Source organism: Maniola jurtina, chromosome 15 (assembly GCF_905333055.1).
Source record: "Maniola jurtina chromosome 15, ilManJurt1.1, whole genome shotgun sequence".
In the NCBI taxonomy this organism is placed as follows: domain Eukaryota; kingdom Metazoa; phylum Arthropoda; class Insecta; order Lepidoptera; family Nymphalidae; genus Maniola; species Maniola jurtina.
Genome location: NC_060043.1, coordinates 3,657,719 through 3,685,114, shown reverse-complemented (window position 1 = coordinate 3,685,114; position 27,396 = coordinate 3,657,719). Strand labels below are relative to the sequence as shown.

The 27,396-nt window shown below is 38.8% G+C and overlaps 1 protein-coding gene across 1 annotated transcript; it reads left to right on the top strand.

The window, feature by feature from the left end:
- The first annotated feature begins 925 nt into the window (after positions 1 to 925).
- On the top strand, positions 926 to 19,406 carry LOC123872268 (transcription elongation factor SPT6). The gene is made up of 24 exons (XM_045916441.1): positions 926 to 1,107; positions 1,216 to 1,306; positions 2,296 to 2,495; positions 3,678 to 3,797; positions 3,918 to 4,075; positions 4,356 to 4,489; positions 4,929 to 5,044; positions 5,507 to 5,679; positions 6,560 to 6,713; positions 7,083 to 7,225; positions 7,534 to 7,668; positions 8,179 to 8,333; positions 8,781 to 8,902; positions 9,407 to 9,591; positions 9,939 to 10,104; positions 10,578 to 10,720; positions 11,040 to 11,134; positions 11,549 to 11,729; positions 12,177 to 12,363; positions 12,626 to 13,558; positions 13,885 to 14,132; positions 14,666 to 14,870; positions 15,337 to 15,433; positions 15,643 to 19,406. Exons 1-24 carry the CDS (start codon positions 1,069 to 1,071, stop codon positions 16,614 to 16,616), a joined length of 5,154 nt encoding a protein of 1,717 aa, XP_045772397.1. The 5' UTR covers positions 926 to 1,068; the 3' UTR covers positions 16,617 to 19,406.
- The last annotated feature ends 7,990 nt before the right edge of the window (positions 19,407 to 27,396 follow it).

Here is a 27,396-nt window from a genome sequence, read left to right as displayed (position 1 = left end):
ATGTCGGCGGGCGCCAGCGCAGACGGAGTCCATACTTGTATAAATTCAATAACTTGAAAATATCACAAACTTGACATTGGCTAATCAGAGTAAAGCCAGATTTAAAGGAAAAAAAAAATGTCAAGTTTGTAGTTATTTGTAACAAGTTAGTTAAACTATACAAGTATGGACCTCGTCTGTGCCGGCGCTCGCCGACATACGCACGGCACCCCCTTAGAGCACCTTCCAGTCAGTTTTAACAAAAAAAACACTCCTAAAAGGCAGAGCACCTCCGCCAGCTAACACCGACACCGACACTCTTTGATTGAAAGTAATATTGATTGTAGTCTTTGATAGGTAGGTATTTGCAAAAGTAGGAGCAAAATAGTTTGACAACTGACAAGGCTCTCTTGGCGCGTGGCCAAAGTTCCATCTGCCTCCTTGTATATGGTGTTGCTAAGTAAAATAATCTAAATTTCACTATTTTTTAAAAATTAGAGTCAATCCCGACCTTCGCGATATAGCCACATAGTTAACTTCGCGATATATTCTGATAATAATTAATACAGCATAAATTTGTCTTCTTATAACGGTATTTAACACTAGGTAAGTAACATGATATGTTGCAAGTCCTTGGCCTATCAATGGTTTTTATGATTCTTTTTGATGTACAAATAGGACGGCTTTCTTTATTTCTCTCTCAGTTAAAATTAGATTAAACTTACTCAATTTTCAACATTCACATTTTCAAGATATTCCTTAAACTTGAGAAGAAATTATTTACTGGCAGCCTTTGTGCTACAACTGCACTCCACTCAAGTGCCAAGCGCCTTGTCGGTTTTTGTCATACAACTCTGTGATGACTCAAACAAGCATTTCATCCCTTCATCCATGGAAATGGCACATTTTATGACCACAGACCAGTAATATGACAATGGTCTAGCACCACTCTAGTCTATGGTCGCGATTGACTTTTAGTGAATTTCTTTTCGCAGGCTTTCTTTTTTCATTTAGATTTCGTAGTAATAAATGCCTTTTTAGTTAAGTATTTTTAATAAGAAACAAATCTCCCTTAGCATTTAAGTGAGCATGGCTGATTTCTTGGAATCCGAAGCTGAGGAAAGCGAGGTTAGTATGATCGGAAACAATGCTTGGGCTTCGCATTTGATTACGAATGCACATTACAGTGGTTATGCGGAGTTTATTTTAACACGGTGGCCTGATTTACACCTATAGGTAGATTCTGAGGACGAACAGCCAGCTGAACGCAAGAAACCAAAACGAAAAGCTGCCGTGCAGAGTGAAGACGAAGACGAGGAAGAGGAAGGTATGCTCGATATTTAATTGCAAGACCAATAGTAATTAATTCGCATTCAAAGCCTTGGAACGATCAGTTTTCTTTCGCACTTATATAGTAACGGAATTAGATGCAATGGTTACAGCTTTAGTAACTATGTCATCATAAGTAGGCCACAAATATAGTCACTTTATGAAAAGCACTATGTTTTAACTATATTCATATTACTTTCTGTTCATATAATAAGTCCATGGTCTTCTGTCAACAAATATTATAAAATGTGAAAGAGTGTCAATCTGTTACCTTTTCACAGCCCATCTGCTTAGCCAATTTTGTATCTTTGTTTGTATCTCGGAGACAGACAGGCCACTTGCATATCTTATTATTGTAGTTTTGCTATCTTAGCAAATCAAAGAGTTTCTGTGTTTATAAAAATTATAAACAAAACTCCACATGCACAAAGTTGCTGGCATCATCTAAGTAATAGATAAATAATTCATTTGGTTATGAACTTAACTTTACATTGTAAATCAAATTGGTTATTTTATGTTAATAAAATTAAATGACTTCTATAAAACTTGTGAAGTGACATATTGGTATGCTAGATGATGCCTGCAAGGTCTGAGTAGAAATAGGCTTTAAGGTCCAAGCTATCTCTGTACCAAATTTCATCTTTAGTTAAATGAATGGGCTGCAAAAGCTAGCAGTCAGACAAACAGATATAGTTTTGCATTTATAATATTAAAAAGTATGGATTTCTAATTATTATGAAACTGCTTTATTTTTCTATCTCTATCCAAAGATAACTGTCCTGTCTTCCCTTGCTTCTTTATTATAGTCATATTGCTCATTGCTGAGGGTCATGACCCCTTGGATGGAATTTGTATGGATTATGAACTTTTTGTGATCAGAATATTTTCAGGGTATTTTGGAGGCATAAAAATCAATATTTGTATTGAATTGTTCCAAGAACTTAGGTCTTTTCTGTAATCAGTCATTAGGCTAATTATACATTTTAGATGATGAGGAGCGTTTACGTGAAGAGCTGAAGGATTTGATAGATGATGCTCCAATAGAAGAATCAGGTAGCGATGGGGAAGATTCAGATGCGAGTGTGGGGCCAAAGAAAAGAAAGAAAAGTGATGATGAACTAGATGACAGACTTGAAGATGAGGATTATGATTTGATTGAGGAGAATTTGGGTGTAAAAGTTGCTAGGGTAAGTAATTTTTTTTTTGTCTCCTCTTCATGGAAATAGTTACTATGCAGGGCTTGTGCTTTCTGTATTAAATTTGCCTGCTATTGTGATTTCCATTTTCTACAGTACCAATGTTATACTGGTGAGAACCAGTAGCATCTTTGCTAGTATATTTTAGATTGTAACACCAAGATCAAAAATCATACTCAAAAAGTGTCTGAGCTTTTGGAAGAGCTTAGCAGTTAATAGTCTTGATTATATAGATTACTAGCTGATGCCCGCGACTTCGTTCGCGTGGATGTAGGTTTTTTAAAAATCCCGTGTGAACTCTTTGATTTTCCGGGATAAAAAGTAGCCTATGTGCTAATCCAGACTATAATCTATCTCCAATCTAAATTTCAGTCCAATCCGTCTAGTAGTTTAAGCGTGAAGGAGTAACAAACATACACACACACACACACACACACACATACACATACAAACTTTCGCCTTTATAATATTAGTGTGAATTGTGATACATATATATTTATGCATTTGTGTCAACAACAATAACAGAAGTCCATTGCTGTTCTGTATCTTTTTTGACCAACTTCCAAAAAAGGAGGCGTTTTCAATTTGGTGCATTTTTTTTTGATTCAGCTAATAAGAGTACCACAGCTAATTTCTCTTTCTCCAGTCTCACACCTCATGACTGAGGCGTGTAAATAAGCAGAAGTTGTATAAAATTCAGACAATAATAATGTAATATTTTCCTATCTGTTCTAGTTTAGGGGCCAGAACTCCATGAAACTTTCATTTTCATTTTCATTTCATTCCAGAGTTTTAGTTGTGGTTATTGACATTGAATATAAAATAAAAAAAATATAATAGAATGGTTAAACTCACATTTTCTTGTCAGAGAATATAAGACTAGTTGTCTGATCCATCCTGTGTTCCTATTACTATTTTAATTCAATCAATCAATCAGTTATTACAAATGATTACATAGGGGTTTTATTCTAAACTTATATAGGTACAGCCACACCTATGCAATATTTTAAACTACAATTAAGATTACAGTAATTATAAAAAATACTGACTAACAAATTTTAATCTCACAGGAAGGGTATGTAACTACATATTTAAGTTTTATTTACATATTTTATAACAATGTAATAATCCATAATACAAGGGTTGGTCTACTAATTGGTGTACTTTTTTCAGAATAAGTTCAAGAGATTGCGACGTCTAGAGGATGATGACAGTGATAATGAGGGACAAGATGATCCTGAGTTGGAGAGGGAGGTCATTGCTGAGAAGCTGTTTGTAGGAGGCTCTGATGAGGTAAAATAACAAACAAACACATCAAATTTTATATTATTTTATTTAGCAACTAGGTGCACAAGATTTGTAAAAGAGTAGTTTTCTTTCATATTAAAATTATTGTATTTATATTGGTTTTAGGAAGATGAAAATCGCTCAGAGTCAGCTGCACCGAGAGAAGTGGAATATGATGATGAGAATGAGGATCTGGAGTCAGATGCTGATGATTTCATAGTTGATGATGACGGCAGACCCATAGCCGAGAGGAAGAAGAAGCGGAAGCATATATTCACTGATGCGTGAGTTTATATACTGCTCGCTATTGCCTTCGGGGATTCCGATGTTTAATCCTGGGCATGAACCTTATAACGTTTTGGAGTTATGTGCATTTTAAATAAATAAATATCACTTGAATTTAAAGGTGAAGGACAACATCGTAACGAAATCTATAAGTCTGAGAGTTCTCAATAAGGGAGTGTTAAATCTGTTATTCTGGTGCAGTATGGTCTAACCTTCCAGGAGACTGGAATGTTAGACCATAATGAAAGGTAATAATTATTTTATTGTATTCATTTACAGCACATTGCAAGAGGGTCAAGATATTTTCGGCGTGGACTTTGACTACGATGAGTTCGATAAGTACGGAGAGGAGGATTATGAGGATGAGGAAGACGAAGATTTGGATGAATATATTGAGGATGAGGAAGAAGATGGTAAGTTGAAATCTATATGTATAAAAAGACATCCTGATTCTTAAATGACTGGTTTACCAACACACAGCATTTACAACTGGGGTTGGAAACCGGAAATTTTGACAGTAGATTTATTTTGTGCCTAGGCACTATTATATAGGCATATATTTTTGAAGGGGATAAAAGTTTGTCACTTTTCAAACTGTATTAGTTTTTTTTTGTGAAATTTTATCTCTGAGCTATTAAATAGGGGAACAGAAGAGAGATAAGAGTTTACGCGATAAAAGAGAGGTGTGTTTAAACTTTATACTGCAGTGATGTGCGAGCTGAATTGCACTTTATTGTGTTGTGACAAGAGTTGCAATTTATTTAAACGTCTTTGTGCCTTCTGTACCTGTACCTGTAAGGTACTATGTACTAAATATTCTGAGTTACTACGTCGTTTCTCTATTTGTCTAAGGTGAAAGAAGAAGGACTAAAAAGGGCAAACCAAAGCGGCCCAGTAAAAAATCCATATTTGAGATATACGAGCCAAGTGAATTGAAGAGGAGCCACTTCACTGATTTGGATAATGAGGTAAACTTATCATCATCATTAAAATGAAATTCCATATTAATTGTTCTAATATAGTTCCTTCTGTAAAGATAGTCAGTGTGACTAATATAATTAATAGTCTGTGAATATACAAAATACAACCTTTGAATTGAGGCCATGTTTAAAATTTAATTCGATAATGAGCTGTGTTCTAAGCTGCTTAGGTGGTGCATAAGGGTCAGCGCACATTGAGTAGCAAAATGTTCAAGCAGTTTTCATTGATAGATAATAAATAATTTATGAGCACTTTGCTGCAGTTTGTGTTGACAATTACCTCAAAAAAAGTTTTCCTAATATGTTCCTAGTTATCTTCCTTTCATAGTTTCTTGAAAAATGGATGATTATATCTAAGGAGGTGCTGCTACTATCTTAGATTATTTTAATGTTACAAAAATTAATAAAGTAATACTCAAAAAACTTAATAAATTATTACTTAACGTCCAGATCCGTAAAACGGACGTGCCAGAGCGTATGCAAATACGCGAAGTACCCATCACGCCGGTGGAAGAAGGTAGTACGGAATTGGAAGATGAGGCAGAATGGATTTACAAGCAGGCCTTCCTCAAGCCGCCCGTGTCTAAGGCCGATGCTCAGGACGCGAGGGACAGGTCTAGACGGTAAGTAAATTGAGTGTGATGCTTCAGTCTCATACTTCAGTTTCCTTCCTGTGTAAGGAAGGAGAGATACTCTACTGTCTTGAAGGCAGTCCATTGTGCTTATCAGTATAAGGTATCATTCTAGACATTGTTTAACAAATTTCATGTTTTTAGTAAAAAAACAATATTTATTTATTTAATTAATTACAAACTTAATGAATAGTGAACGTTTTACACCAACCTTTGCAAAGCCACCAAAGCCACCAAAGCACTAGATAAAAACTGAGTCTAGTGGAATTAGATGTTAAAGAAGTCATTAGTGACTAGATTATGCCATCGACTTCATCCGCGTGGATTTAGATTTAGTGTGCTTATAAATCCTGTGGGAACTCTTCGATTTTTGGGATAACAAATAATCTCCATGCAAGGTATTTCTGTAAAAAAAAATCTTATAAATCTTAAAACGGATGAGCCTTTGAAAATCCCGTGCGAATTTGATTTTCTGTAACAAAAAGTAGCCTATGTCTGTCCATGGGATGTAACTTATCTCTACAAAATTGCATCAAGATCAGTTTAGCTGCTGAGCCATGAAAAAGTAACCGACAGACAGATAGACAGAAGACAGTTTTGCACTTACAAGTAAATGAATTAAAAGAAAGTTAAAGAAAATTTCATTTACTGTAAATCTCATTGCAAAATCTTTGAAATAGTTTGAAGTGAGTGATGAGTATGAATCTGTCAAATATCAAATCAGGTTTAATTTTTTAAGCTCTATAGTGGGAAGTGGGTGGATGAGGAAGGCGGAGGATCGTGTGTGAGGGCGCGTTCTCGGGAAGACCTGTGTCCAGCAGTGGACGCAAACAGGCTGATTGATTGATTGATTGTTTTTTTTTTGTTACAGGGGTTCCAGCACTGTAGTGAAGATCCGTCAAGCTCTAGACTTCATGCGGAATCAAACACTAGAGGTCCCTTTCATAGCCTTCTACCGCAAGGAATACGTCCAGCCGGAGCTCAGTATCAATGACCTGTGGAAAGTCTACAAGTATGATGCCAAGGTATTTCAGTTAGTAGCCATCTTTTACTCGTTTATTTATTACAAATCGCGATACAATCGCCTTATTTCATGTAGTATAAGATTTTGTTGTGAGATCAATTAAACGCTAAATCTTAAATTTAAAACTAATTCCTAGATGATTGGATGCAATGGTAAAACTCAATCATTTTTGAGAAAGAAAAATAGTCCAGCCAAATTCTGTAATCACGATTTGACTATTACTCAACTCTAGATAAAAATCTGAAAAACAATTCATGTAATATTTTGACAATAATGAGACATGTACAATGACTTTGTACAAAGTTTGGAAATACCATGTTTTTCTGCTTTTTATTTCATTAAGTAACAAGGTTAAAATTGTATTGTTCAGTGGTGCCAACTGAAGCAGCGCAAGGAAAACCTGCTGCGATTGGTGGAGAACATGCGGGAGTACCAACTTGACAAAGTGATGGCCGACCCCGACGCGCCCATACCAGAAACCATGAGACTTATCCGGGACGAAGACATTGAGAGGTGACATTTATTTTAAGTCAGGGCTGTACGCACGGTAAATAAAATGGTTTTAAGCTTTTTAATTATGTGTCATAGGACTTTTTGTTTGTTGTATGAATTTTTCTCAAAACACTTAAATACTAATTTTGATACATTTGTGAAGCACACTCACATTTTGCCAATTTTTCTGCCATTATTATAGTCTCAGTAAAAGTTTTCTGTTGAATAAACATTTTATTTCACAATAACCTAAAACGAAAAATTAATGATTGAAGAAAAATGTTATTTTTTAAGTTTTTATAACAGGTTTTTAATGTATTTTCGTACAGAATGAAGAACGTCCAAACAAATGAAGAGTTGCGCGACGTACATACACATTTCCTCCTTTATTACTCAAACGATTTGCCCGAGATGCAAAAAGTGCAGCGGGCTAAGGAGAGGAAAAAGGAGTTGGAAGAGAAAAAGTAAGAATTTTGAATCGTTCAAACTATTGTGAGTGATTTCTATTATAAATATCGATATCGGCTGTTCTCACGTGGTTAATCGAAAATAGTGGGATCATCTGTATTTATAAAGAACTAGTTACTAGATGACGCCCGCGACTTCGTCGGCGTGAATTTGGGTTTTAAAAATCCCTCGGGAACTCTTTGGTTTTCTGGGATAAAAAGTAGCCTATGTTTGTCCCCGGGATGTTAGCAAACTCTCTACCAAATTTCATCAAAATCGGTTAAACTCTTGGGCCGGGAAAAGCTAGCAGACAGACAGACAGACACTTTCGCATTTATAATATTAGTATGGATACGGATTTTGTACTCCCATAACTTTCTCATACTACATTCTGTAGCTTTGACATTTTATTAAATTTTGTTTAAGCATTTGTCTTACCAGCTTAGTCCCATATTAAAGAAAGATAGAAAGAAAGCTAGGTCCAGCCTCCAGATGTTTTGTGTAGCATTTTATATTTCGAATCTCAGGAGATTAGCTCGTGAAGAAGCAGAGAAGAACGGGGAAGATCCCGAGGAGGCTGTGGCGGCCGTGGACGCCGCTCAGCCCGACGAGGAAGAGCCCACTGAAGTGAAGTATGCTGTACGATCTGGCCCCTACGAACTGTGCAGGAAAGCGGGCATTGGTGAGTGACTGACTCGATAACACAGAGAACATCGGAGTAGATCCTAAGGAGGCTGTAGCGGCCGTGGACGAGGAAAGATTACTTCAAAGAAGAGCGTAGAAGATTTTTGATAAAATCAAAACAACTATAGTTTATTTAAATGTTCCTTTTTCAAATCACACTACTACATATAAAACGTAATAATATTATGGCCATAGCATATAATAATAACAGAATAGTGCACAATTGTGTGCGGAAATACTCTCTTTCATTCTCGTAGCCTGATACAACCAGATGAAGCTCAGGCGTAGGGGCCAGCGACTTCACTGACATTATATACCAAGGTCTATGCCCTGCTTAAAAGTCCCGTTGTAACTTTGACTTACCGATTCCAAAAAACGATTCTGCTCAATATCTGCCCACCTTTCCACTGTCTGTCGTGGCCTGACTTTGCACGATTGTCGTCAGGTCCCCTCGTGAAGCAGTTTGGCTTGAGTCCGGAGCAGTTCGCGGAGAACGTCCGAGACAACTACCAGAGGCACGAGGTAGAACAACCGCCGGATCCGCCCATAGACGCCGCGCAGGCTTATGTGAGTCTAATTATTATATGAGCTAAGAACATCACTACTAATAATCCCGGGAATTTCAACAAAGAATAGTGGCCAATGTCGACTCTACAGATGCCAGCCTAAGTATGAGTTTTTACTTCCAATATCGAAACACTAATACCAATTTTCATCTCACTAAGTTTTCACTTGGGGTGCTGGCTTGGGTACATTAATAGACCAACTCGAATCTTAAAGTAAGGGAGCTTTGTTTAACTCTAACATTAGGTATAATGTTTCGTAACTCTAAATCGGACGTTGTTACCTGAAAAAGATCCAATGCACACACGGAAAGACTGAGCTTTAAACGGTATATCTTAAAACTGTGTGGGTTGGATACTTTTTACATAACGTCCAATATACTAACGTCGAAATGTGCAGACTCATATTAAGCCTACAGAAAACATCGGAGTCAAGCGCAGGCTTTTGTCATTGAATTAAAAATATTGCATTTAATGTTGACCCTAATGTATATTTTTTGGTATGTAGACGCAAGCCAACGGCTCAGCGACAGAAGTCCTGCGTCGCGCGGTGTACATGTGCGGAGTGCAAATAGCTCGCGAGCCGCTACTGCGGGCCACTTTACGGGACGCGCTCAGGGAGCGGGCCACTATCTCCGTGCGGCCTACTGCCCGCGGCATGAAGGAGATTGACGAGAGCCATGCGTGTTATAGGTAAGCGTGCTTTTTATGAAACTATTGCGGGCCACTTTACGAGATGCGCTCAGGGAGCGGGCCACTATCTCTGTGCGGCCCACTGCCCGCGGCATGAAGTACACTGACGAGACCCATACGTGTTATAGGTACAATTCTTTTTTAGGAAACTTCTATAATACTTTCTCGGTTTACGCTTTACGAAATCACGCTTTTGAAGTCCCATAAAAATTATAGACAGATAGATAGAAAGCCTCTTGTTCAGACTACATTATAAACGTTTTGCGATCACTAAAACCTTGTTTTCTTTACGTCAGTTTTCTCATAAATGACTGTGTGTAAATAATAGTAATAAACTTTGTTAACAGTATGAAATATCTAAAGAAAAAGCCCGTCCGCGATTTGTCGGGCGACCAGTTCCTCAAGCTGACGATAGCGGCCGAGGACCGGCTGCTGGAGATCCAGATCAGCGAGCAGATCGAGGGGAACACCAGCTCCAATTATTTAGAAGAGTTGAAGCAGCTGTATCAAAAGGTAACTAACTATTTTAATTTCGTAATCAGTTTTTTTTGTTTTCACTATTAAAGAGTCGTAAAAAACACAACACATGAAATGTCTTTTCTCCGGGATTAAAAACTGGACTATAATAAAAAAACTGGCCAAGTTCGAGTCAGACTCGCGCACTGAGGGTTCCGTACTCGGGTTTTTTTTTCCAACATTTTGCACGATAAATCAAACTTACTACTGTAAATAAGACCTACCTACCTACCAAATTTCATGATTCTAGGTCAACGGGAATTCTTGACAGACACGACGGACGGACGGGCGGACGGGCGGACGGGCGGACGGGCGGACGGACGGACGGACAGACAGACCACAAACTGATCCTATAAGGGTTCCGTTTTTCCTTTTGAGGTACGGGAGCCTAAAAATGACACTTCCGAAATAACACGTAGTCACAAACATGCCATGATTCTGTGATTTGGCAACGCTCCTGTTTGTCGTAGGACGAGTTCGCGGCGACGGTGCAAGCGTGGAACGAACTGAGAGCCGAAGCGGTGACGCTGGCGCTCACGAAGATTGTGATGCCCGAGCTGAGGCGGGAGCTGCACGCTGTACTGTTGCAGGAGTCCAAGGAATACGTCCTCAAGTAAGGGAGAGTAACTTGTCAACTTGTTGTCTTGAAGATTGATGAATAACACATTTCCTCCATATTTCTTGGGAGGCTTCCGCCGTGGCTAGTTACCACCCTACCGATAAAGCCGTGCCGCCAAGCGATTAAGTATCTTAGAGTACATCATCACTTACTTTTTTTTACGAGATTGTAGTCAAGGGCTAACTTGTATCCGAATAAAAAAAGATCCTATAATAATGTTCTTAGGATTAAAATACTATGATGGCACAATATACGTATTAATCAACCCATGGCACATATTGGTCACAATCTGTAAACAAAATTATGTATTTAGATGCTGCCGTCGACGTCTTTACGACTGGTTGAAGATAGCCCCTTACGAGTCCAGAGTATCGGATGATGATGACGATGAATGGGACACTACTAATGGTAAGTCCCGAATCACCATTCATAATTTAAGTAAACTCACTTTGCTGATAGATAGATGGATGGATGGATGGATGGATGGATGGATGGATGGATGGATGGATGGATGGATGGATGGATGGATGGATGGATGGATTGATGGATGGATGGATGGATGGATTGATGGATGGATGGATGGATAGATACCCATGACATCGTTCGCGTGGATCACAGAAATTTCAAACCCCTATTTTACCTTTTTAGGGATTGAATTTTTAGAAATTCTTTTTTAGAGGATGTCTACGTCATAATCTCAATCTACATGATATCTGCATGTCTAATTTCAGCTCGATCCATCTAGTAGTTTGAGCTGTGCGTTGATAGATCAGTCAGTCTGTCAGCTTTCCCTTTTATATATTTAGATTTTTCATTTGTCAGGTCTTCGCGTGATGTCGATCGCGTACGTGCCGGACCGCGTGCACTGTGCGTTCGCGTGCGTGGTGGCCGCCGCGGGTGAGGTCGTGGACCACTTGCGGTTGCCGCACATTCTGTACCGACGCAACGCGTGGGACGCGCTCGAGAGACGCAACAAGGAAGGCGACATGACCGCCCTGCGACGGTATGTGTTTTAAGTTAGTCTAAATTTCATAGGACAACGATAACACAAACCCGAAAGGCGGTATTTGGATTGGACCAATTGATATATTGTTGTGCCCTATTTTTACTTCTATTTGGAGGCGAAAGAGGAATATTATCCATGAGCAATAAAATTATATATTGTGATATAACTTACTCGCGATTACGTACGTACTAAATTGCGTGCACTTTGCGTGCGCACACGTTATAACCATAACTAAATGATTGAATTAATTCATCTGGAAGCCAACTTTATTTGGAATTCTTGCAGATGTCTATATTCTACTTTTCAACCAAGTTCATAAAAACAAATAGGTTCTTAGAACCGATCTTAAATATTATTCTTTTTTCATGAAAAGATGTACGAAAAAAATTTAGATAGCGGTCCTGTCTAATTTTTTTGAAAATAAAAAAGAGTTCTTTCTTCCAGATTTATTCTCCGCAAGAAACCGCACGTGATTGTTATAAGCGGTGAGTCACGAGAGGCGTTGAACCTTAAAGCGGACGTCGCAGAGTGCGTGCAGCAATTGATCGAAGACGAGCAGTTCCCGCGCATCCCTGTGGAGATAGCCGATAACACTATCAGCAAGATTTACAGCAACAGCATTAGGGGACGGGTATGTTTTGTATAATAAACTAGCACAGTCAGCTCCACAAAATGGGGGGAATTCTCCTCCAGAAAACGTAATAAGGGTTGTGGAGTTGCGAGAGACCTTGAGCACCAAGATTTCCAGAAAAACCTTAAAACCAAAACTTTACTATCGATTAAAGTGTTATACCATGTCACATAAGCTGATTTTTCGATTAGAAACTCGGTAAAATCCTGGCGTAATTAACTGGCTAAATCTACTGTGTTTACATTTTGACGATTAATTTCAGAATGACTTCAGAGAGTATCCAGATACATTACGACAGGCAATATGCCAAGGACGCTTACTGCAAGACCCACTCATGGAGATATCACAACTTTGCGGACCCGACGAAGAAATCCTCTGCCTCAGATACCATCCTCTCCAAGACCATGTAGCTAAAGAAGACTTACTCGAAGGCATAGAACTCGAATTTGTAAATCGAGTCAACGAAGTAGGGGTTGACGTTAACGAAGCAGTTTTAACCGGACGAGGGACGGAATTACTACAATTTGTATGCGGTTTAGGGCCAAGGAAGGCCCAAGCATTAATGAAACTCTTCAAACAAACCAATCAGAAACTAGAAAATAGAACACAACTTGTGACAGTGTGTCATATGGGTCCGAAAGTCTTTATTAACTGTTCTGGGTTTATACGAATAGATACAAGCAGTCTAGGGGACAGTACTGAGGCGTATATTGAAGTACTTGACGGATCTCGAGTGCATCCGGAAACGTACGAGTGGGCACGAAAAATGGCGGTTGACGCTTTGGAATACGAGGATGAAGATGCAAACCCTGCGGGAGCCTTAGAAGAAATCCTAGAAGCACCAGAAAGATTAAAAGACTTGGATCTCGACGCTTTTGCTGAAGAATTAGAGAGACAAGGCTTCGGCAATAAGAGCATAACATTATACGATATCCGAGCAGAATTGAACTCTAGGTATAAAGATCTTAGGGTTGCTTATCGATCCCCAACCGCTGAAGAACTGTTCGATATCCTAACCAAAGAGTCTCCGGAAACTTTCTTTGTAGGAAAAATGGTTTTGGCCACAGTAATCGGTATCACGCATAGAAGGCCGGAAAGGGAAAAGTTGGATCAGGCAAATCCTGTCAGGAACGACGAGACTGGACTGTGGGAGTGTCCTTTTTGTCGGAAAAATGATTTTCCTGAGTTGTCAGAGGTAATTATTTTTAATTTTTGTTGATACAATTAATAAATTGCGCATCGAAACTGCAATTTAATTATTTTATAATTTGGTCCTGCAAATCCATTGAAAATTTTTTCCTACAAAATCCATTGAAAATATAGTCAAAATATATTATTTTGTAACTAATAAAAATATGTCACAAGTAAAGTTTCAAAAGCTTTCATACAGTTTTTTGCTTCTTCTGTAAAATTTAATTTGCCAGCCCCTTCTTTTAAGAGGCTTGTGACCGGTGTAAAATGATTTTGACTTTGACTTAGACTATGGTAATGTGGTATGCTAATGGTATGGTGGATTTTCAGGTATGGAACCATTTCGATGCTGGTTCATGTCCGGGTCAAGCGACTGGGGTACGGATACGATTAGACAACGGCCTGTCCGGCTACATACATATAAAGAACCTGTCAGACAGACATGTGACGGACCCTACGGAGAGAGTCCGGATAGGCCAAACGATACACTGTAGGATATTGAAGATAGACGTCGAGAGATTCTCCGTGGATTGTTCCTCCAAATCTTCCGACTTGTTGGACAAAAACAATGAGTGGAGGTATTGGCCTTTTTATATTACTTTCTAAGATTCCCTACCGGAAGGGTGCCAATGGGATCCTATTACCGTCCGTTCGTCCGTCCGTCCATCTGTCAGTGGGCAGTATCTCATCAACCGTAATAGATAGATTTTATTAGCACCCCATTTAGATTGATTAGTTTGACTCTTAGTCGACCTAATATCTAGTTTTGGTCACTTTTTCAACACAATCGATTTTTAGTTCGCAAACTTAAATTATGAATGAACTTGAACCTTAAACCAATACGGTTTAGGACCATTTTACTTTGAGGCTATCGAATATATACCTATTATGTTACCTAGTATGTTCATATATGGAATAAATAGCCCAAGGATGTGGTTATGTCAAACTTCAAGAATAGATTTTACATACATTTAGAAAACTCGAAGCATTTCAAATATAGACGCATCAGCGATAGCTGCTTAGTCTATAATTATAATAAGATCCCCGAAATCTATCAACGTCATTATGTTGCAAAGGTATATTGAAGGTAGGTTTAAACTTGTATTTTTAGACCTCCAAAAGACCCATACTACGACCAGGAAGCAGAAGACAAAGACGTGCGCAAAGACACCGAAGCGAAGCAAACCAAGGAGCGCTTGCAGTATGTCAAGCGAGTCATAGTGCACCCCGCTTTCCACAATATCAGCTTTGCGGAGGCTGAGAAGTTCATGGAGAACATGGCTCAGGGAGAAGTTATTATAAGGCCTAGTAGTAAGGTCAGTTGAGAATCGTTATTTTATCCATACTATAATAATAATATTATAAATACGAAAGTGTGTATGTCTGTCTGTCTGCTAGCTTTTCACAGCCCGGCAGTTCGGTTGAACTGCTGGGCTTTATATTGCTCGGCTGCATATTACTTACGCACTGATTCGGTCTCTAATCCGAATCCAAGCTATTCAGTGGACATCTTTGATATATCTACGTCTTATGTCCGATTTGAATCTGAGGCACATCCGAGATATTCTCACGGACAACGGAGACAAATCGGATGATGGAAGTCAGATCTAGTTCGTAAATTATCATACAAATGACTACTTCGGCACGTATTTTACGGATTCGGATTGGATGAGTGCGGAACCGCCCTTAGGCCAGCTTGCGAAAATATGCTTCTAAATCTAGTCTCTGTGTGATTTTTTGGCATGTTTTTGACAATGTGACCAAACCCCCTCTATATTACAGGGAGCAGACCACCTGACGGTGACGTGGAAGGTGGCAGATGGCATCTGTCAGCACATTGACGTGCGGGAAGAAGGAAAAGAAAACGCTTTCTCACTAGGTTTGTAACATCTATTAAATTATCTGCCGGAGAAATTATAAAAATTAGTAAATACGGTTATACTTTTGGCCTGTGTTCAACTTGTTTTGGACCCGTCTGGGATCCTTAGTCTTCAACCCGTATGGCATGACGAGGCTTGAAGCCTATTCCAATTTTATTTATTAAAATTTTCTGAACAAAGTATAATTTCAAATATCCTTTTTCATCAGGTCGAAGTCTCTGGATACAGGGCTCCGAGTTCGAGGACTTGGACGAAATTATCGCGCGGCACGTCACACCCATGGCTGGCCATGCGCGCGATCTCATTTCGTACAAATACTACAAACCGCTCGGCGGCATGCGAGACAAAGCCGAAGAAATACTCAAGGAAGAAAAGGCGAAGAATCCTAACAAAATCCACTACGTCATTTCCGCAGCTAAGAATCATCCCGGTAGATTCCTCCTATCGTATCTTCCTAGGTCGAGATGTACGCACGAGTACGTATCGGTGACGCCAGATGGTTATAAGTTCAGGCAGAGAATGTTTGACTCCTTAGGTAGTTTTCTCAAATGGTTCAAAGAGCACTTCCGAGATCCACCTCCTTCTGGTACCCCGGTTCAGAGGACGCCCACGTTACGTACTCCCCACGGTGGGATGACGTCAACGATGTACCACACTCCCGCGGCTCACACTCCTGCGTTCCACACTCCCGCGCACACGCCTGGTCCAGCGTATATTAATACTCCGTACACTCCGTCTGCTCAAACCCCGTACATGACTCCGTTCGCCACAACACCCAGACAGCCCGATTTCCTAACTCCTGCTGTACCACGTCACAAGCCAATAGTCCAAATGCCGGTGTACACGGAGCCTTCCGATTGGCAAAAAGCTGCCGAAGATTGGGTGCGGCACAACCGAACGGTACGCGACACGCCCGTTACCCCACGAAGCGACGGAATGTCAACGCCAAGAGATTCATCGAGAACTCCGCGAATGGACTCTCGGTCGACCCCCCGACACGATATGCGGTCAACCCCCCGACACGACATGAGAACCCCCCGACACGACGGGCGAAGCACCCCCCACGGCCACAGTTCTGGGCGATCATCTCGCGCCCACTCAGCCCGTTCGACTCCCCACACGAACACGTCTCCCCGTTCAATGTCTCTGGGCGATGCCACGCCGCTTTACGACGAAAACTAAGCGGAAATCATCGAGGGAATGTTTTTATTTTTGTACGATATGAAGCTCTGAGCTACGTAGGGCCGTGCCACGATAAAAAGTCTATAATATAACAAAAATGTATGTACATTTGGATTAAATTATGTGAACGTAAAACCATGCTTTTAATTAGTCACGAGAAGGCCGCTATGTCATAATGCCTTGCGTATATAATAACTTTATCATTTACTACACTCGATAGAAGATTGCTATAGTATTATAGTGTTTCGTAATTGTAACCATTTACGTGATTTGTCGTTCTTATACGCCGCTAAGCCTTGAGTTGAAGTCATTTTAGTATCATTTATGTTGTAATCTATAATTACATAACTACAAACAAAATTCAAATGTCTGTTGATGATTTCAAAATACGTGTCTTTTATCAAACCCAAAAGACTACTTACATGTTATCAGATTCCAAATATCCGTGTTAATCTACAGAACGACTGAACCGATTTTAACAGTAACTTTGACAGGTATTCCGGAAAATAGGGATTCTTTCAGGATTTCTAAAAAAAAACCCAAATCCACGGAGACGAAATTAATTTCGTGAGAACGAACGGCATGGCAGTTGTCACGGTTTTACAAGACAAGTCTATAGAGCGCACTTTGTCTTTGCTCAGACAAGCTGGGATCCATAGAGCGTACTTTGAATTTGCTCAGACTTAAACAGTTCGAAATGTCTCTACATTTATGTCAGCGATTATCCCTGTCTCATTTTGACGGTCTTTTTGAGCAAAAACAGCCTTTAGAGTTAAAACGAGGCATTTATGTCAGACACGTAAATCTGACTTAAATATGACTTTAGGCTGAAATCTTTAGAGCGCAGTTTGACTTTGCTCATACTTAAGACACTTAAAACAATACAGCGTTTTCTCGCTGGCATAAATCTGTCTCGTTTCAACTGAAATTGAAGTCTTGAGTACAGTCAAAGTACGTTTTAAAGATCTCAGTCTTAAATCTGAGCAAATCAAAGTACGCTCATTAGATCAAAGTCGGAGCGGCCGGCTTGCGCAATACATTGCTTGCTACTCAACATTTGTAGTATAGGAGCTTAGTGTATTTGTAAATTATTCGGGATTAAATAATAATCATTTTATATTAGACATATCTGCTATCTTACAGTATACATAATAAGCTAATTTACTTTAATCGTGTGTATTTTCTCTTACTTTGAAAAAAAAATACTGAATTTTTGAAATAAAAAATAAAACCATTCCATACTAATTTTGCCTCCACTTTTATGGTTACACCAAATTGTTTGTACCATTGTAAAATTTCAATGAAATGACTGCTTCTCTTCTTTCTTGTTGACCTACTTCTATATTTTCTATTATTTAGTTTTTTTTTCTATTAATTTCGAGGTTTAAAAATTAGTATGGAATATCCAATAGTAAGTAGCAATCGACCCTTGGCAAACCCAAAACTAGCTAAATCAAATTATTATGACAGAGGCCTCAGTATAAATAAATAGATAGTGAAGGTTTATTATAAGACAATATTATAGATCGGTGTTTTATTCGGGCTTAAGTTATGCCAAACTTCTGGGTTACTAAAATCAGGCGAACCAAAGTCCAAAATATACCCACTTTAAGTTGCATGCATCTCTTTCTCACACTCTTCTCATATTTAGAGCAAAAGAGAAGAAAGCTAGAAATTTCGCGTGATCTGCACTTCATTCATCAAACTTTGAGAACAATGATTTGATGTAAACTTTATAAACTATGTAATGTAATGTATAGTGAATGCGCCTATTTTTGTTCTGTTTTGTTGAAGTTGCATCCTCATAGATGCACAGTTATTTGTGAATAACAAATTACGCACTTCATAAAGGAAATTAGGTATAGGGGGAGAATCAGTTTATTTAGCAACAACTTGGAAAAGACGCGACAGGTCATCACTCCCGCAATATGCCTTCAGCCTCATTGTATCCTCTTATTGATATTCGTAGACGCATTTGCTAAGCGGCGATTTGCGCGTTAATTAAGGCGTTTGAACTTTGAATATGTTATTAGTCGCGCCAGTTTTGTCCATTATGTAACTAACTATTAAGATTGATTGTTTAGAAATATTTAACGAAAGTATTTTCATTTTGCATTTCGCTGTTTTCAGATTCTATTTAAATGAAAAACCGTTAAGATTCTAGGAAATTTCTAAACGATCAGTTTATAATTAACCTATTATTTATTTCAATTTGTGAATTTATTGTACAATGATACTATACTGTCTATATTTTTTTAATATACCAAGTAGTTGGTAGCGCGTAAAAATTGTACTTTTCTTCACTACAGATTGTTTAGTGAAAGATATCAATGTTTAATATTCACAAAAACGAATACATGTAACGACTTTGTGTTTTCTATATTAGGTACTATTCGCGAATATTCGTTTAAAAAAAAAATTCGTTACCTATTCTGCAGGTATAGTACTTTCATTTCACGAGTGTGCGTGGCATTAAAGTAAATGTGTGCGTTTGCGAGCGCTTGCTCGCGACTGATTGGTCGGCCAGACACGCACACTTACGCAATGTGCGTGTATACGTACTACAACGTAACTACAAATAAAGTTAAGGCTCGCTCGTGAATTGCAAGAACTAGGTTTATCAAAAGATTTTTATAATTATGAGATATAATATTTTTACGAATCTGGCACATGATTTCGCAGAAAAACAATAGCAATGCCTTACAGATGGTTAGTGACGTACCAAATACACGATGTACTCTGCCCGTTGGAGCGGGTCACTATCTATAATAAACCAATATTATGACAGAATTTGTATTTTTATTTCGACTAGCTGACCCGTTAGTTTCTCAAATTGTCTCTGGCCCGGTCTTGTGGAAGACTTTGGCCGTGACTAGTTACCATTTAATAAATATTAATAAATATTTTAATAAATATTGGAATGCATGAAATAAATGACTAAATTTTACTGGCAAAGCGGTGCCGCCAAGCAGCGCGGCGTTCCGGTACGATGCTGTTCCTGTATGATGCTGATGAAAAGCGATATTAAAAACTGCAATACCCCTTCCAAGTTAGCTCGCTTCTATCTAGACAGCATCATCACTTACCACCATGTGAGATTGCAGTCAAAGGCTAACTTGTAATGGAATGCAAAAAAAATCACTTGCGTAGAATTTCTGAGAAAACCCCAAGAGGTAAGTACCTAGGTAATTGTACGTTTAGTAATCCTACATGCCAAAATTTCAAGTTTCTAGACAGCTGTTCATGCTGGTGACGGATTAACCCTTAAACAAATTAAGCAATTGCCTAGGGCATCACGTCTGAGGGGGCACCAGAAGAAGCACAAAAAAAATCCGTCCTTTGGGCATCACATCTCACTCTCACGTCACCAAAAAAAGTTTCTAGGACTAATTTGAAAATTCGCGCGTTTTAAGTTGACATAGAGTCCGACCTAGAGTCATAACCCCACTCCCGCTTGCCCACTCGCCACCACACTTCGAATGCCCCCGAAAGCCGCAAGATGCATTTCAATAAATAAATAAATTATGCTTTGTTAGGGTGCCGTACCTCAAAAGGATAAACGGAACCCTTAACGAACGGATCACTTTGTTGTCTGTCTGTCTGTCAAGAAACCTATAGGGTACTTCCCATTGACCTAGAATCATGAAATTTGGTAGGTAGGTAGGTCTTATAGCACAAGTACAGGAATAAATCTGAAAACCGCGAATTTGTGGTTACATCATTTAAAAAAAAAATTAAAATATGTTTCAATTTTCAAAATAAGATAACTATACCGAGTGGGGTATCATTTGAAAGGGCTTTACCTGTACATCCTAAAACAGATTTTTATTTATTTTTATGTATATCTAATAACTTTTGATTTATCGTGCAAAATGTTAGAAAAAATACTCGAGTACGGAACCCTCAGTGCGCGAATCTGACTCGCACTTGGCCGGTTTTTTATTGTTGTCGCACCTACTCCACTTGTAAAGTACGTTACCATCTCATCATCTTATTTTACAAAAAACCGGCCAAGTGCGAGTCAGACTCGCGCACCGAGGGTTCCGTACTCGGGTATTTTTCCGACATTTTGCACGATAAATCAAAAACTATCATGCATAAAAATTAATAAAAATCTGTTTTAGAATATATAGGTAAAGCCCTTTCATATGATACCCCACTTGGTATAGTTATCTTATTCTGAAAATTTAAACACAATTTAATTTCTTATGACGTATTAAAAAAAAACTTCTAACTACATAGATCTCGTTCAAACTAATTTTCGTTAGAAGTTTACATGGTTATGTACATCATATATTTTTTTTAGTTTTATCATTCTCTTATTTCAGAAGTTACAAGAGGAGGGGGGGGGGGGGGGGGGGGACACATTTTACCACTTTGGAAGTGTCTCTCGCGCAAACTATTCAGTTTAGAAAAAAATGATATTAGAAACCTCAATATCATTTTTGAAGACCTATCCATAGATACCCCACACGTATGGGTTTGACGAAAAAAAATATTTTGAGTTTCAGTTCTGAGTATGGGGACCCCCAAAATTTATTGTTTTTTTTTTCTATTTTTGTGTAAAACTCTTAATGCGGTTTACAGAATACATCTACTTACCAAGTTTCAACAGTATAGTTCTTATAGTTTCGGAGAAAAGTAGCTGTGACATACGAACGGACAGACAGACATGACGAATCTATAAGGGTTCCGTTTTTTGCCATTCAGCCACGGAACCCTAAAAACTAATGTTTTTAGGCAGTAAAGGTTTAAAAAGAACGATTCTAGTAAACATACGGATAGGGGGGCCCACAGGCATGGATTGCTTAGGGCATCAAGTAGTCTTAATCCGTCACTGGCTGTAGGTGCATTGATAATAATAAGTAATTTATCAGTATCAAAGGAGAAATTGTGATTTATTTAAGGCCAGTACTTGAAAACCTTGGCATTGTTTTCGCATCAGGTAAAAAGTTAACTGAAGTTATTCGGTCTGAGTATGCTCGAGTTATGATTATATTCAAGCGCCCATGGTGCGCGGACGACGGCGAATACGAGTATATGCTGCGAAGCCAAGTGTAAGTATTGTATGGAACGAAACTGGCGCGCGAAAATATCACTTGCTTTACCTAATGGCGAAGGAAAACTTGAGGAAACCAGTACCTATGTACATCTGAGAGTTCTCCATTATATTCTCAATGGCGTGAGAAGTCCGCACTAGGCCAGAGTGGCGGACAATGGCATAAAACCTTATTTTGAAATGAGATCCGTGCTCAGAAGTGGACTGGTGATGGGTTGATCATGATAATGATGAAGTGCATTTTGTCTTGTTTTCACTGCGCCGTGCGCCCGGGGCGCTTTATCAAGGTCTTTATAAATGCAATTTGGATAAGTTATGTTTTAAGCATAATTTTATCGTAATTATAGGTATAATCTAAATGTAAGTAGGTAGTCAATTCTTTATAGATCGCACTGTTCACAGTGCATTCTTGAAGGTCTTTGTTATCAGTAGAATGAAAGAATACATCCCCGGAAATTAGTGCAATATTGTTGTTTATCTGTATCTATACCTACATATAATAAAATTGTAGAAAAGTGGTGTCTGTACAATGGAAATATATAAAAAAAAAGTAGCAGGGGTTGTTATTATATTGATGCCGAACCCGATATTGTAATTAATTTTTTTTTGTCTGTCTGTCTGTTTGTCTGTGTGTTTGTGCACGCTAATATCAGAAACGGCTTATTCGATTTAGATACGGTTTTCACTAATATATTGTAGTAAGCTTCACTTAACATTTAGTGTTTATTTCATGTCAATCGGTTCATAAATAAAAAAGTTATGTCAATTTAAAGAATCACGCTGCCCGAAAAGTCACTATTCCACGCGAACGAAGTCGCGGGCACAGCTAGTATAATAATAAAAATAAAAATAAAGTAGACTTTGTACGCACTGTTAGAACTTCAGTGCCACTACGTATTTTTATTTTCTTTTCGTGGTGGCCAAAATCGAATTTTTTATAACTTATTCGCTAATTAACCGCAATAGAAATACAAACTGTGAAAATATCAACTCTCTACCTATTACGATTCATGTGATACAGCTCGCTCGCTGATATTCGTATATCTTAGGCTGAGATTTATAGAGCGTACTTTGAGCTTACTTTGCTCAGACTTAAAACGAGACAAATCGATGTGAGCGTTATAGTGCTGTCTCGTTTTAACAGTGTCTTAAGTCTGAGCAAAGTACGCTCTATAGATTTCAGCCTCAGACAGACGGACAGTCAGAGAGCGGAGGCCTGATTGACTTATTGTAGATAGGCTGTCGTTGGCATCCTTCGGGTAGGGAACCCTGAAAAGTATTATCCCACAATATTACCGCAGTTTACTGCACACTTTTCCTGCTGATAAAGACCACTAAATAAATATCGATGATTTGAATCATAATACTCGGCTTAATATCTTTATTAAGTAGGTACGTACTATACCTATTTCTTTAGGTGTTATACCTATTGTTTTTAACACCCGACCCAAAAAGAGGGGTGTTATAAGTTTGATGTGTGTATCTGTGTACCTGTCTGTGGCATCGGAGCTTCTAAACTAATGAACCGTTTTTAATTTAGTTTTTTTTTGTTTGAAAGGTGGCTTGATCGAGTGTTCTTAGGTATAATCCAAGAAAATCGGTTCAGCCGTTTGAAAGTTATCAGCTCTTTTCTAGTTACTGTAAACCTTCACTTGTCGGGGGTGTTATAAATTTTTAATATACACTTGTCTATAGCTTCATTTGGTAAAAGGAAGCCATCATCATCATCGTTTCAACCTATCGCCGCCGGCCCGCGCCCATCCAGTGAGCACGGAACTCTTCGCAGAATGACATTTGGCTTAAAGGCCGTAATCCAACACGCTGGTCAAGAGAATCCTCAGTTTCCTGACGATTTTTTCTTTCGCCGTTAATATAATTTCCAGATTTTAAGCTCCTAATTTCCATTATAGGAAAGACTTTTACAGAGTTGAATACGTTTAAAATAAACCAACCTTTCGTATTGATATTACAAAAAAATACTTATTTTGTAGTGATCATAAAATTGATGTCTAGTTCGGTCAAAATAAAGTGAATAATAGAGGCTTGGAAACGACTCAATTATTGCAAATTGAATCCAAGTGCTAAAGTGGTTCCAAGCAAGAGGACTCGGTCTGTTTAGAAATTCAAATTAGTTTTCTACAACGTTTCTCTATTTACCTACTGAAGACCGGTGTAATAGTAATAATTAGGTACCTAGTTAGTAGGCATAGTCCTATAAGGTAGTAGTACCAATGCCACCCACTGTCTCATATTTACATACATATTATAACATTTTGTTAAAAGGAAGTTGGTTAAAAAAAGCAACTACCTACGGAGTTTCTTGCCAGCTCTTCTCAGTAGCAGCTTCTTTCCGAACTCGGTGTTATGTTGAAATCTATAGAGCGCACTTTGACTTTGATTAGACTTCAGTTAAAACGAGACAGATTTATGCCCGCGGTATAATGCTGTCTCGTTTTAACAGTGTAGCTTAAGAGGGGTCTCTCCGTCACTCGCTATAAACAAACGTACCTAGTTCGTCTCTCATTGGAATACTAACCAATCATACTCAATGAAATTTTGTAGAAACGTTCCGGGAACCAGATTTCTGGTAAAATATTCGGTTTCAAAGTTACACGGTCTTAAAAATTCACATATAACTCTTTGAGCTCCTGTAATTTTAAAACTACATATTTTTAGAAAAATCTAAAACACCACAGGCACAGATATTAGTTTCTAGAATATGTCTGCAAAATTTCATGGACTTTGGTTGCTTAATATTCAAATGAAATTGGGACTACGATTGTATGGAGTAAGTGACTGAGAGAGCCCTGTTATGTCTGAGCAAATGATTGGCACAAATATCATAAATGGCATAAGCTGTCCTACATGAAATAAATAAATTCATTAATTCATTTCAATTCATTTATTTTAATTTAGGTACTACGCAATAAATATTGGAAGGCTTTTACAGGATTAGTGCAGGTTTATCGCACTGCAGTTTATGTGCTTACGTAAAACAAGCATGATAAATCACACGTTTCTTCCGTTATACCTACATTAGGTAAGCTATAAGGACTATAGATAAAAAACCGGCCAAGTGCGAGACGACTCGCGCACCGAGGGTTCCGTACTCGGGATTTTTTACCGACCTTTTACACGATAAATCAAAAATTATTATGCATACAATATGATGCCCCACTTGGTATAGTTATCTTACTTTGAAAATTGAAAAAAAATATTATTTGTACATGAACACATTTAAATTTTTTGATGTAACCACAAATACATGGTTTTCGGATATTTTCCTTTAATAAGAACAAAATAAAATAATTGATTGATGATTCTAGGTTAACGGGAAGTACCCTATAGGTAGGTTTTCTTGACAGACACGGTAGACGGACAGACATACAGAGAGACAGAAAGACTACAAAGTGATCCTATAAGGGTTCGGAACCCTAAAAAATGATGTACCTACCTAATGACAAATACACGGTTTTCAGATTTTTCCTTTACTTGTGCTATAAGACAATGCTACCTGCCAAATTGAATAATTACCTATGTTATTAACTAAGTATAGGTCAACGGGAAGTAGGTACCCTATACGTTTTGATTCCCTGCACGGGTTTGACAGACAGGCCAGACAGACAGACGACGGAGCCATCGTATAAAGGTTCCTATTTTCTCTGGAGATATGGAACCTGTAATATATCGAAGTAAAACGCCGAGTTGCAACAACGGTTTATTAGGGACTGCTTACATCTATTGACAGCTACAATATTATTTCCTAGAATACCCGCATAACATTATAATATACTACACTATCCCCCCCTTTATTATGGGTACATTTTTACTGTTCTATTATTTACTTGTATACTTAAAATTAAACATTCCGTAGGCCACTATAAAAAAAGTACTCAAAACTATAACTTAATTAACATACCTAAATATTTAAATACAAGGTTTAATACATAAATGCAATTCAACTACAATGTTCAAATAATATTATCATAACCGAACCGAACTGGTCGGCGTCGGTTCCGTTTATTTAGCACCGGGGATGTTCCAGTACGAGATTCGCCCCCGTCGTCGTCAACCTCATTACCCGAACACGAACAGCTATCATAGTCAGCTAACGCTGCTTGAGCAGATACCGTAGGGTGACCACGACTGTTACTCGACGTCGAATCTCGACTGGTCTCCGCCGAACTAGAACGCAATTGATCTGCATGTCGCGTCCATCGCAAACCATCCTCAGTCTCAACCTCGTACATATTTCGTCCCCTCCTACTCTTAATTATCGCTGTACACCACCTTTTATTCTTGCGAAAGTCTTGAGCCCATACTTTATCTCCTTCAACCCAAACCCTTTCAGTTCCGCCTTTTGCCAGTGCTCTTTTTTGCAACCGATCCGATACCGATTCCACAGCTCCCGATTTTAATAGGTCTAACCGCGATCTAAGGTGACGTCCAAACATCAATCTCGCAGGTGTTTCCCCGGTAGTACCATGGATACTATTACGGTAATCAAGAAGAAATCTTTGCAAAAAACTATTTTTGTTAATTTTTTCAGCTTCCGCTTTTTTTAGAGCCCTTTTAACCGTTCGAACAGCGTTTTCCGCTTCTCCGTTAGAAGAAGGGTGATATGGCGCGGACGTAATATGTTTAATACCATTGTTTTTCAAAAATGAAGAAAATTCTTCGCTGGACAGTTGCGGGCCGTTGTCACTTACCAGGATCTTGCAAAGTCCAAAACGGGAAAATATCTCCTTCAATTTTAAGATCGTATTTGCCGCAGTCGTAGTAGACATAGGTACGACTTCGAGCCATTTAGAGTGTGCGTCAACTAAAATTAAGTAGGAAACCTTTTTAAATTCAAAAAAATCTATATGAACCCGCTCAAATGGACTGGACGGCCACGACCACGGCACCAATGGGCTTTTCGGTGGCAAATCCGCAACGTCTCCACACGTCCGACACGCTGAACACATCCGTTCCAGGTCGTTATCTAGACCGGGCCAAAACACAAAGCTTCGCGCGAGCCCTTTGCATTTAACCATACCTAAATGTGAGCCATGCAGCTCGGCCAACACCGCGGGCCGCAGCGCCAGGGGCACGACCACGCGACAGCCCCACATCAAACATCCATTCTCGACATATAGCTCTTCGCGACGCCGCCAATATGCGCTCATTTCTCGGTCCGCTTCTTTAAAACCCGATTTGGGCCAGCCCGTCCTCACAAACTCCAACACTCTAGATATATATTTATCTTTTGCTGATTCTATCCTAATCTGACTCGAATCAATTGGGAATCTATTTTCAATAAATTGAATAAACGTGTTCGCGTCGTTATTACCTCCCGGTGCTTGTATTGGTAATCTAGATAAGGCATCGGCGTTATTCTCTTTAGATTGAACATACTCGATGTCGTACTGGTAACCCGACAGTAAAATAGCCCATCGAATTAACCGCCCCGACGCCATTTGCGGGATGTCTTTTTTTGAACCGAAAATGGCTATCAACGGTTGATGGTCAGTACGCAAAATAAACCTACGACCGTAAAGATACGTATGGAATTTTTTAACCGCAAATACTATCGCCAGTGCTTCCCGTTGGATCTGACTATAGTTAGCCTCCGCCGAGCTAAGCGTGCGAGACGCGTATGAGACGGGCCGTTCGCCGTCCTCCCCGCTTCGTTCTATCCCTTCCACTCGATGTGCTGTATCTAGCCGGAGGACTTGACCC